The sequence below is a fragment of the Ambystoma mexicanum genome, chromosome 5p (genome assembly GCF_040938575.1).
Source record: "Ambystoma mexicanum isolate Mex_15411 chromosome 5p, UKY_AmexF1_1, whole genome shotgun sequence".
Lineage (NCBI taxonomy): Eukaryota > Metazoa > Chordata > Amphibia > Caudata > Ambystomatidae > Ambystoma > Ambystoma mexicanum.
Genome location: NC_090930.1, coordinates 1050558873 through 1050572018, shown reverse-complemented (window position 1 = coordinate 1050572018; position 13146 = coordinate 1050558873). Strand labels below are relative to the sequence as shown.

Genomic DNA, 13146 nt, shown 5'->3' with positions numbered 1-13146 from the left:
CAAAACCCACCTTACTTCATAGTAACTAGGATTGTGCGAATTGTCCAGCTTCATGGATTCAGTTGAGAATAGTTGACGCTGTGCAATTTTCAATCTGAGCTTGTCCCGTTCTGCAAAAATCTAGTCTTTTGTTCCCACTATGTTTTAGTCCATCATTGTCTGCATTCCAATAGCCTCTTTTGCTGTTTTCTTACACCTTGCCATGCAGATCTTGATCCCACACATGGATGCTGCTCCCAGCACGAGAGCTCCTGCCATCACCTTCAGTCCGTCTGACAGCCATGATGGCATCCATGACCATATGTATGCCAGCCAGCTCTTGTCCTTCCTGGTTCCTCGTGCTTCATCTTCTATTTTGGCATGCACCTGTGCAGTTGTGCCACTGCATCCGATAGAGTTCCATTATCTTCGTTGTTAGCAGGTATGAATGTGCAACAGGAACTCCTTTCTTTGCGAAAATGCCTCCTTCCATAGCCGTGAGGTGATCCAGAACATATGTATTCTGGAATGTCACCAACCTTATTGCTCTGAGCTCTTCCTTTATTGCGTTGAACCCATTCACCGTAGTTAATCGTTACCATCAGCTCCCAGTGAGTGATCTGTAACCACTTGGCATTCATTTGTCTGCACAGATGTTATTGATGCGAAGAACATCTGTGTCCTGCTGTGAACAGCCTGTGCTCTACTGAAATCTAATCTAGTGCCATTTCTGATGCTTCTGAGAAATAATTCCCTCCCCTCTTCACTCTGCTCAATCCATCCATGTTCTTCGTCTCCTCGGCCTTGGCTGTTGGTGCAACCTTGATCGACTTCTTCCTTCTCCTATTGTTCATTTTCGGGAATTCATTGTGCTTATCCTTCCTCGGTAATACCAACGAGGGCATATTGATGTGTACAAACAAGCAAACTCCTCCCCATTCGGGTAGCAGCTTCTCGTATGCTTTCGATCCGCATGCCCAATAGTGATCCATCAGTACTGCTGTTCCTGCCCTCATAGCTGCGAGTTGTCCAATTGTTTTGCACCCAACGTTCTCTCCAACTTCACCTAGACATTATTCTGATAACACAGGGCTGGTGTCTTCAGAGGGATTATCGGCATCGATCCAGCCTCATTTTCGACCCATGTAAGTAATTTTGCGCTCATGTCCCATTCCTTCAGGAACCTGTTCTCTTCCTGCACCTTGTTCACTAACAAGTGGGCCGGTGTTGGTGCTTTTCTTCCCACCACTCCACCCTTCCATCCCTCGTTAGTGTACGCTCGTCCATACACTAGTATCTGTGGTCTTTCCCATCATCCAGGCTCTCCTCCTATCTCCTTCACTCTTGTCCAGGGACATGGCAATTCCTTCGATGTGATGTCTTTGTTTCTCCCTTCTAAGGTCCATCAGTTATGTACTGTATGGCTTTATCCAGTTGCCAATAATTGTTCATCATGTCTAATGTCTTTATGTAGTTATCTTCGTACGGGAATGTTCCTTTAGATATCCACCTCAATGTATCTGACTTCCCTTGAAATCTTCCTCACGTTTGCACCATTGTGATACATCAGGCATTGTGCTCTTGCTGCTATTTCAGTTGCTATGAGCATTCTAGAGGCACTCATGGCATAGGGGATTAAAGAGCAGGCAGAACGGCTCTCCCCAGTGGTTTGTTAACCTACTTTTGTCATGTTTGTACCACATGTTGTTACACTCAAGCATTGTCTGAGACACGTCTATTCCCTTTATGTCTGTGTCAGCACTGCGCTTACCTCCCCTTACCTTATCAGCAATTTTCTTTCGTCCACCTGACATGGTCGTTCCACCTGCTTGGGTCGGGGTAATGGTAGTGGAGGATACAGCGGTAGCAGTAACAACAACATATTATTGCCAAAATATGAATCCCATCAATCCACTAGGAGTTGATAGACACGACATAATGAAAATGTTCTTTATTGTTCCCTTTATTTCACTTACGCTGCTTGATCCTTGCAGCCTGGTGATGCAGTTGCCCGCCTAAAATGCACAAAGAAAGGTGTTACTGTGTTAGTATTGTCAGTAACCTTAAGCCCTGCAGACCAAATAATCACTAATGGCGAAGGCAAACACCTCCTCCCAGACCTTCCTTACTGATGGATCTCTTAAAGTGGCCAGCACTGGGGGCTCAACGTGCTCAAGGTGTGGGTAGGTTTTTGCCAAGTCCTTTACGAAGACAAGATAATATACTCCATGGGATCATGCTCTGAATCTGTTGGGTCTCCTTAAAGCGTGGACAAATTGATTAGAGAAAGTGTCTGGGAAATGGGTGGAAGGTAACATGGGTGAAACAAACAGTACAATTCCGATGACATTGACGTAGACCCTGCGTGTGTGAAAAGGAAAATAACAGAGTGTATCCTTAGTCAATTTGTACAAGTATTCCAGTCGCTGCCTCTGCTGCTTGGGATCGTGTGACCATGGGGTGTCCAGGTCTCCCTTGTTGGGTAAGGTCAGAACGCACTTGCAGCTCGTCTAGGTGATGAACGTTGGCCCTTGTCGGTCACAGAGACTTTGTTGCCAGGTGATTCCACTGCTTTGTAAGGCTTTATATCCTGCAGATGGTTCCAAACCGTTTTGCCGACTTGCTTGACAGCGCGTTCTGCCACCTCCTCCACCACGTGAGGTCCAGTAAACCTAGGCACATTCCGGCACCGGATAACATTTCTCAAGAGCACGATATTGCCCACTTTCACAGGGTGTTTCAGTTCAGTCTTGTGGTGCGTCGTCGCAGTCTATCTTTTCGCTGTCTTTTTGCGGTATCTGGCGAGAGAAGCGCTAGCAACCAGAGAAGTAATGTACTCGTACATTGCATGTCCTAACACATCTGTGATATTCCCACAATCTTTCAGTGCCCTGGTTGAAGGAGCCAGGGGAAGGTGCATGCGCAGTCCTGTCACCACCTCATGGGGCGTTAAATGGTGGTCGCACCCTGGCTTATTGCACAATGCAAACAAGGAAAGAGGCACACAGTGCAACCCATTTTTCTTGGTGCTTTGCTGAGTCTTGGCTATGCACGCCTTTAGGAGTCCATTCAGACATTCACACATTCCATTTGCTTGTGGGTGGTATGCACAGGCAAACTTATGCTGAATGCCTAGCAGGGTTGTGATGTGCTGGAACATTTTGCTGGCGAAGTGAGGGCCGTGGTCAGACCGCAGGACCTAAGACATGCCTCATCTTGGGGAAAACCTCCCTGACCAGGAACCTGGCCGCTCTATGGGCGTCAGTGTAACGCTTACCTTAGGCTCCGCGGGAACACCTCTACTACTCTTCTCGGGGTGCGTGGTTCTCTCACTACTTCCCTGTTTAGTGTTCAATGAGCGGAGAATCTGTGAAATTAAGCAACCAGTCAAAAGTGGAATCTAAGATAACTGTGAATTATCTCCTCACCAACCAACACTCCTTCCCACTGAGTTCGCCCTGCTTTTGATGGGCTATCCGTCCTGCATCTGTGCAGGGGTGCAAGTTCTGAAGATGGGATTGAATGAGAGCGGGAAAAAAAACAACTCGAATGGAAGGGCTAAGGGAGTACTAATGCCTCAGGAGGTAAGTGGTATGCTAGAAATGTTTCAATGACTGAGAGACGCTAGGTGCCAGGACCTGAGGAGAAAATCACTCCTAATCTGAAGGGAATGTCACTGAAACCATTTACTGCTCCACTATTGTGTAATGTATGGTACAAGAGTGCGTTGCACATACACACAGTGGTAACAAGACACCTCTATCAGGCAATGCACTAAGCAAATGATTTCCCTCACATAACACCAGAGGGACTCAGGGAACCAGCAAGAAAGGACACTAAATATACTGTATATTCCTACGTGTGTGTGTGTGAACAAACCATGTAAAACAAATGAGCTGCTGTGACTAGACTGCCCAACTACAGAATAAACAATTAATGTGAAATACCACAGCCTCAGTAAAATTCCAAGTGACGCAAGCAACTAAAATGCCTGTGTACCTACTACAAAGGCTGAAGAGAAAACTAGATGCCAAAATAATGCTTCACAAGAAACTGGACTTGCAGTGAGATTGAAACAACACAGACAGCATCTCCTATTAATTCCTCACAGAATAACGCTCCTTCTCACAGGACACTCGGAAACTGTGAACTGACGGGAATTCAAGCTGGAACTAGGAATCTACAACAAATGTGAACTGAGTGACTCAAGGCACAGGAATTTTCAATGACTAAAGGGAAAACTAAGGCCAAGAAATTCCTGTCAGGAACGAGCTGAGGTAAGCGTCCGCTAACATCAAGAGGACGCGAAACGCAGCTCCCCTGAGGGGAGGGGCTTAAATACTCGCAGAGCCTGCACTACTGGAATGCTCCGCAGGATTCAGGGATGGCTGCCTGGCGGCCATGTTGAGTAAAGGGGAATAGTCTGAATTACAATTGGACACAGGGTTTTCCCTGCTCATAGCCCAGGAATGATACACCGCAGCCCAAGACCTTTTGGGGGAAGTTCTGTTAGCATGTGAACACGGGCCTGCCTCGATCCACTTAGAAAATGGGCAGACAACCACTATCATGTAGCGGTTTCCTTGGCAGGCTTGGATCATGTCCACATGTAGATGCAGAAATGGGCCTACAGGTTTTGGTATGGCTCCAAACTGCTGACATGTCAAGCAGTTACTCTCAAACTGTTCATTTAAATTTGGACAGAACAACATTGCTCCAATGCGTGTAGCAAACACCTCCTTCCCTGTGTGCGTGGGATAGTCCAACTGTGTTAACACTGTCCTCAATAGTACTAGTGGCATGCCCACTTTCCCACCGTTCTGTCACCATAAGGCATCTGTCGGAGACATTGAGCACCCTCTTTTCACCCATAGTTCCTTCTCCTCCTTGGGTGCAGCTCCATAATCTGTGACTCAGATAACACATTGCAACCCTCTTTCAGCGCCATTTGTCTCTCTCTCTCAGTACCCACAATTGCCCAAAATTCGCCGCACATTTTGCCTCAAAATCTGCTGCTTAATTTCCTCTTCAGATAGGATCTTCCCCCTTTGTGTGGGCTTGGCACTTCACTATCGCTACCCTTGTTGGATAGGCAATCCGCTTGATCAGTCTGTCCAATAATAGCTACTGAAAAACAACCACCCCAGAGTCCCTAATTATGCAGCACAAGAACTGGCTCAAAGCACACAAATCAGTATTCTACCAAATTAATACTGAGCTAATGCTCAAAGTTTGAAATCTGTCAAAACTCTAACATTTTTGGCAACTTGTCAACAGGTCGGACTCTTAAACAATTGAAAGCTCAAACAAACTCCAGCTCGGAGGAATACTGGAAGACGCATTTTAGTGAAATCTTTGTATGGCCTCCATTTATTAAGCACAATTTATTTCTAGTTAGTATTTCAGAATTGTTGTTAATATTTGGAGAAGAGTTGATCCATCAAAACCTCATAAAGGCCAAACCATCTCTTGCCCAGATGGCATCCCTATGACTCTAATTAAAAATGACCCTATCCTATCGTCTAGACTACATTGACTTATTTTCTTCTATTTTATCTTCTAATACGATCCCCAAATCCAGGAAAATCTCAATTGTTGTCCGTATTTTTAAGAAGGGAAATGGAGACCTCCCTATAAATTATAGGCCTATGGCGCTCCACGAAAGCATGAGTAATACTTTATCAGTGTTTTTTCTTGAGGATCTGAACAAATTGATCAGAAGCCAAGCGATGGGGGGGCTAGGGGAATATGCATCAATTGGGGTTTAGATCTGGTGTGTTTACCTCAGTGAATAAACATATACTTTTTGCTTTTGCAACACAAATCCTGAAATCTAAAACTAAAATCTATTCAGTCTTTATAGATCTCTCTCAGGTCTTTGATGCAGTAAGTAGAACCAACCTTTGGGACAAATTAATATCATTGGGATGCCCTTTACCTGTTGTCAACATTCTCATCCAGTTGCAATCCGATACAGCGATAAGGATCCGCTTGGATTCTAGGGAGCCCTGTCGGAACGTATTTTAACAGATCAAGCACTCCGCCAGGGCTGTGTGCTTGTGCCTACTCTTTTTAATTTGCATATATATTGGACTTGGGGGGGGGGGGGGGGGGGAAATGCTCTGCTAAGAAGCAACTCATATCCACCAAAGTTGGGTTCATTCACTATAGCCACCTAGTATATATTCGGAGTACGTAGTAGTCTTAGACCAAACTCTCGAAGGTCTCCAAAATACGCTTACATCTTTGCATAAATATATGTCCGAAATGGACTTAAAAGTAAATTCTTCTAAAATAAAAATACTTGTTTTCAATACTGAGATCAGTAGGAAACCTGAATTCCAATGGTATATTAAATATGGACAAGTTAACTTGTTAGAAATATGGAAATATTTCGGGATTATATTAGAACAAAATAATTGTTCATAGTTGGCCCTTAAATAACTCTACACCAATTCCTTGATATTTGTATCCTAAATGAGGAAAATTGACACTAAATATGGGAAAATCTGTCCTTCCTCTTGTTTGTTTCTTTAAAGGGAAATTGTCCCCGTTTTAAGCTTTAAAGCTAAATGTAGATCTGCAAAAATCGATTGGCAGAGAGTATAGAGTAAACTATGGAGGCGGACCCTAATCCTGACCAGGGGAGTCCCATCTCCTGCCATACACTATGAGCTTGGCTTAAACTCCTTGCAGTCTTATATTAATTGGAAAGTATTACTTTACTATAAAGTGGCCAACCTGCCGAATCCCCCATTTTTTTTAATTGTTTGATTTAAAAGAACAACAGTTTTGCACAGTGTTTAACAGTTGGCAAATTAGGGTACTAACTAAACTAAAAATGCTGGATTCAAGCGAAAAAGAGCTAGTAGAATTCTCATTTATAGTAAAAGATATCTATTGAACCAGATCAAAATGTTTCAATTTCCCTGTTTACAAGAGAGAATTGGGAAATGTGACTTTATACCAGGGAAAATCTACCAACAGGCGATGTAGGTTCGAATTAATATATTTTTTTAAGATTTAGAAAAAACAGTCATCCTGCTTGCGAAGTTAGTGGTATAAGAATTTAAGCACTTGGCAAGGAACGATTCTGTAGATTGTGTTGAGATAAATACCAAGACAGAAACCCTACAACATCTAATAATTGTTTTGTTCTTCAATATAAAGGTGAAACGTACTTTGAAAATGTTTTAGAAACGTTTTAAGTCTGTCTACAGAGGTTATCTGAAATACTATGAGTGAAGAGTCTCTGTCTCAGGGTCTTGCAGTGAGGAAATGTACATCTGATATTTTAGAACTGTATTCATGAAGTTCATAGCTTCATAAATACAATTCTAAAATATCAGATATACATTTCATGTTGCACGTGGTATTTTCTTTTTCTTCTACGTTTTTTAGGTTTTGCTTCCATCACATTATAAATGGTTTATTGTGAAAGGTTTAATCAAACCTCAACCCAAACAAAGAAATAAGAACATATGATGGCAGTTTAAGAAACGTATACGTTTGTAGGACTCTTTCTGAACTCGAATTAAAAGTGGAGGGTCCTGTCTGGAATCAGTATTCTTTGTGGCATTGTGACATTTACCGTTGAGTCTCATCAATCTTTAGAATGTGTTGAACATTTGACTTGACCAGATGGACTACTGGCACTGCAATTGTTTATCTGCGCTTGAGCCATGCGGTCCCAGGTTGAATATGCATTAGATGTGTTATTACCTAACTAGCGGGAGTGAGGCATTTATTTAGGAGATCTCCCTTTGCTTCTAGCCCCCTTTCCCTGCACGCTACAGCCAAAGTATTGTTGCAGGCATGTGAATATGAAAAACATTAAGTGCAAAAGAACGTACTGTAATAACGATTGTGTAGCTTTGTGTTTCACGGGATTGTGCATCCTCGAAAGACAGAGGTGGTATTGAAGATGAACAGCGCCTTCAGGAGCATGGTTTGACACCAGATATGACAGAAATGCTATGAGAATTTGGTGAACGTATCAAACAAATTAGGTTGTTTTAAACCATAGTGCCACAGTTGCTTAAACATTTTGTGTTGATTCCCGATCTAGTCCTGCGGTGGCAGAAGAAAGCAAGTCTGTCTTGTTCTGCAGTGTTTAGTTATCCTTATCTGTACATTGTAGTCCGCATAAAGGTAATTTAATTTAAGGTAACTCAGTGAGTTAAGCACACACTTCAGAGGTCTAATTGAAACGTGCAAACAAATGTTTGAATCCTGGCAGGCCTTATTCAACCCTTCTGCTTTCCTGGGTCGATACAGTCAGTAGCAAGAGGTTGGGTAGGAACGCCTGTGACAGTAGTGCTTTGAAGCGGCAGGAATCCATCATGAAATGCTATAAAGGTCACGTTATCTTTTTGTTAAAGCATAGATGTTTGTTGTAAAACAACGTTGCACGTGGTCTTGCATACATAAAGCACCCACAAGAAATCATCTGATAATTCCTACAAACCGTTTAATTGCACGGATGTCTCTTGACCTTGCTTACTTTGTTACGCGTTTTTGGTTTCACAGTTCTTACGATCATTGTGATTTAAATTGTGTTTTTGGGCTGTGAAATTGTATCCAATTAACACGTCTCTCTTTTTTAGGATGGTTTCTTCATATTTAGTTCATCATGGGTACTGTGCAACAGCAGAAGCCTTCGCCAGATCAACAGACCAGACTGTGCAAGAAGAACTAGCTTCTATAAAAAATAGACAAAGTAAGCCTGGGGGCAGTGCTGACAGGTTGGAATGGCAACTGAAATTTCAGTAAATAATGTATTTTATTGGCTGTAAAATTCCCTGTATTTGGTCTGGATTGAATTGAAAAAACCTAAATAAGCAAATTGCATTTCGCATAATGCAAAATTTTACGCATTAAGGCGCAGAGTGAGTCAGGGGCACCAGTTATCAAGTAACCTTAATTTATGTTAACGCTTTGCAGTGCTAGTGAGGCAATACCATATATTGACCTTCACTTGGAGACTGGCCGCTGTGATAAATTTGCTTCTGTTCGCTTTGGAAATCCTCATTTGGAGTCAAAAACAAACAATCTGCAGGCTTTTTGAGTCATTGCAATTATACATCAAGGACAATCTGAAGTTGATGGGGGGTAACTGTTAGCAAAGAGAGTGATGGGTGGAAGGTTGAGAAATAATCTTAACTGCTGGCATTGCTCTAGTCATCCTTCCACACCATTGTTTTTTTCGCCAGTCTTTGCCATTGCAGAAGGGGACCAGCCTTATGCAAATCAGTCTTGGTTCTACCACCAATGGGAGCAGTCCAGCCCGAACTACTAGTCCTCATCCTATCTATACGGATACAGAAGCAACAGGCATGTTTTGGGCTTCTTGGGCCTCATCAGTGAGGTGAAGGTTAGTTCTCCATAGCACTGCGAGCAAGGCATCCATGTCTGAGCATATCCTCTCTCACTTTGGAAGACAAACTAGAACCATAAAATGTGATGGGTGGAAGGTTATGAATCCATCAACCACTGGCATTGCTCTGTGCCCCCACATTGTTTTTTTTAGTCCGTATGTGTCATTGCAGGAGTCCAGCCTTATGCAAGTCAATAGTGAAGTGCCATATAGCACAGATGGATTCCTCCTCCTCGTTAAACGAGGTTAATGCCTGCATCCATTGTTTATCAGATGGGGAAATAGCACTCATCCAGCATTTAGCAATTCTATGCTTGACGATGTCCTGGTATTGGTAAACTTATTGCCCTGCAGAGTTGAGTTTACAAAGTAAACTCAACTCTGTGGAAGGGTAAATAATATTATTGGCAACAATATGCTGCACAGCTTAAGACATTGTGCACTCCTTAATATCCAGCTAGTCAACTAAATGTTAGTTTATTGTGATGTAGTTTGAAACAAACTTTTCACACAACCAAGAATAGGAAAATTTCCTGCGCAAATCTAAAATAAAAGCCGTACATCCATGCAATGTAATCTTAATGCATGTAATATATAAAAGTAAGGTTAAGATCTAGCTATTTGTCCAATGATGTCAGTCATTTCAGCTACACATTTCCAGAATAGTCGAGTTCTTCCTCCACAACAATGTAAAATAGATGCTGCACGCTTCACTCTTTCCGCTCAGAAACCGTTCCCATCCTCCAGTCGTTCTTTCGGCGTCTGTCATGTTCATTGCCAACTGTGTGGTTTGTCTCAGTGGCCCCAGAGCCTCACACTTGAACAGAAGATGTTTCACTGTTTCCAGAATCCCTGCCCCACACAATCGGCATTCCCTACTTTCCCTTGGAAGACTATGCCATGCAACCTCAATTTCCCTAGTCCTGATAATGTTGAATTTCAGTTTAATATAGTCCCAGACAAGAGAGTTGCCTATGAATTGATGTATGTATGGAGGTAAAGTATTTTGATGCTGCATGTACTGATATAGTGTTAGATTTTGGTAGTGAGATTTACCATATATTACTCATGGCTACTCTCACTCAACATTGCCTTGAGTTGCTTCTTGACAGTGCACAACGTCATGTCCGATGTGAAGTCACCTTGCTGTGACCAGTGATTCATGAGTGTGTTTATTTTAGCCAGATTGCTCTTTGTGTGAGCATGACCATATGTATAAGACCCATAAGTGACTGGACTGGTGCATTTGCCAATTTCCAAGCAGTGGTCAGGCTACACAGTTGAATTCTTGTGGCTATGGGCAACACATTGAATTGAAGGAGGTGCGCTCGGGTAGCCTTGGTAGCCTTTTTAGTACAATGAGCTCCCGTTTGCTGACCATTGCAAAGTTTTCCATGGACCATAGTTCTGCTCCATAAAGGATGATACGTCACCTTCGCTTGATATAATTTAAGCAGTGCATACATTGAGAACCCCCACCACCTTTATTTGCAAATGAGTGGATGGTGCCAATTAGGGTGGTGGTTCTTGTACGAACATGGTCTAAGTGTTCTGTGCCTTGCAGCTTGTTGTCAAGGTGAAAACTCAGATACTTGTAGGTATTAACCACTTCAATTTCCCATCCATTCATCTCCCACTTAACCCTCTTTACTTTTCTTCTAGGCGGACAGAAGACCATCATTTTGGTCTTCATCATGTTCACCCCCAATGAGTTGCGGCCGGTGTGTTGAAAACCCGTAGAGTTTTATTCATCTGCATAGCCTAACCATTTCATTGTTATGGTCCCCAGTTCAGGAGGAATAGAGACTGGGCTGGTCAGGGTGTTAGCCCTAACGGCAAGGTAGAGATTAAAAAGTAGGGATGCAAGATTACAGCCCTGCTTTAAGCCTCTGTGTGTGGATATCTATGCAGTGGTTTTATCGTGTTGGTCCATCTTGATCTTGACTCGGGTGTTCTTATGGAGAGAGATAATCATGCTCAAGCCGGGAGAGATACCCCATCCTGCGAGCTTGCGCCAGAGACCATTACGGCCAACAGTGTCGAACGCGGCACTCGGATCTATGAATGCCGCGTGTACTGTAATTTGTCTTACCATCCAAGCCTGCTAGATAATTGTACTAAAGGCCAAGTTGTTGTTAGTAGTATTGTGTCCCTTACAGAATCCAGTTTGGTTGAGGGGGATGATATCAGTCCTCTGCCCATGTTTCCAGTTCCAATAGCAGTACTCTGGCAAAGATCTTAGCCAGGGCATCCAGCATTGTCAATATCCGATAGCTGCCTGGGTCAACTGGGCTGCCCTCTTTGTAGACAGGAACGATAATACTGTCACGCCAGGAAGTTGGAATTTTCTGAGAGATTCCAATAGAGGAAAAAAGCACATGAAGTGCCTCGGACCAGGCGTCAGTGGCGGATCCTATGAGATCTTCGGATTCCATCTGGTGTCCTGGAGGATTTGGTAATGTTAATAAGGCTACGAATGTCTCTAGATGTATGACGGCATTACCAGATGAAACGTTGGTCATAGTTGCTCTGTATCTCCCCCTGCACGGCCCCTAGTACTTTTTCAATGTGCGCCTTCCATGTTATTTCTGATACACCATTTAAGAACCTGTTTCCCATGTTCTTCGAAGCCCCGTCTCCAATTATCCGCCAAAACTCTGCATAATCATTGGTTTGGGATGCAAAGACCAAAGCTTTCCACTTGTTACATTCAGTCAAATACTTCTGCCTTCTCAGTCACTTTAAGTATCATTTTTTTTAATAACTTTTTCTTTTCGACTGTGCTTGGTGGGATCTAACTCCATCCTTGCGAGCACACGTAGTTAATTCCTTAGGGCCCTTTTACTGTCTCTTATAGCACTATCGTAGGGATGCCTACGTTTTTTGTTAATCATGATAAACGTTACTCTTCAGTTTTGTTAAAAAATAATTAGTTGGCGCAATGTTCACCATTTCTATGGCTTTTTTTCCTCTGATGGCTATCGTAGAGTCGAAGGGTAGTTTTGCCAGGGTTGCATTGCTCTCGGGGACGTATGTTGCCAAGTATGCTTAACCTGGGTGTCCGTGTTAGCGTGGCTGTGTTAAAATAATGAAGAAAAGACAGGAGAGCAAATGCACTTGTTAGACATGAACGCTTTTAATTATGGGAAATCTTGAATAAGGTTGTGTTTTGAACGAAGGGTCCTCTGGGAGCAATGCTCCAGATTGGAGTACCTGGAAGACATTGAGGCCTTCTGGGAGCATCATTATGAAGATAGTTATAGTGATGTGAGAGCTTGGAGTCCTCTTGGGCTGAAGCTGGGCTCTACTGGAAGTTCATCAGAATAATCCAGTCTTTTCTAACTTTGTCGACCTGTGTTGCAGTCACCTTGTCCTGTTAATTGGACAACAGTGTGATCTTTGGTCTAAAAGGCGTGTAGATTGTGCTTACTGGCCTGCTTTGGCATTAGCGCCCACTTGATTAACTAGATGCCAGTTGCGTGAATTATTTATGAGGCTTTTGTGGAGGGCTAGATGTCCCCCTCTGGCAGCGCCAAAAATCTTGAATAAATTATGGATGGCATCAAGGTATACGTTTTGGGCCTCATATTGAGAAATCGCCATGATTGACTGTTCATCCAATAGCTTATTTTGGCTGGGATAGAGGAGGAGTGACTGGTCATTTATCTACCGGTTCTTGGGGCCCAGTCTCTAGGCAAAGTGGCTTAGAGAGGGCTTATCCCTGTACATTCCGCCATTTCACACAAGCTTTCCCTTGGCTCACTTGCCTGGAAAAAGAAACCCCACAGTTT

General features: G+C 43.1%; 1 protein-coding gene across 2 annotated transcripts in view; it reads left to right on the top strand.

The window, feature by feature from the left end:
* The window catches only part of RANBP9 (RAN binding protein 9), a 1122649-nt gene that overhangs the window by 557651 nt on the left and 551852 nt on the right, over nt 1-13146 (top strand). For both annotated transcript variants that reach the window (XM_069613547.1, XM_069613548.1), the window contains one exon: nt 8586-8698. In XM_069613547.1, coding sequence (XP_069469648.1) covers nt 8586-8698 — 113 coding nt within the window. The remainder of the gene's footprint in view (nt 1-8585; nt 8699-13146) is intronic.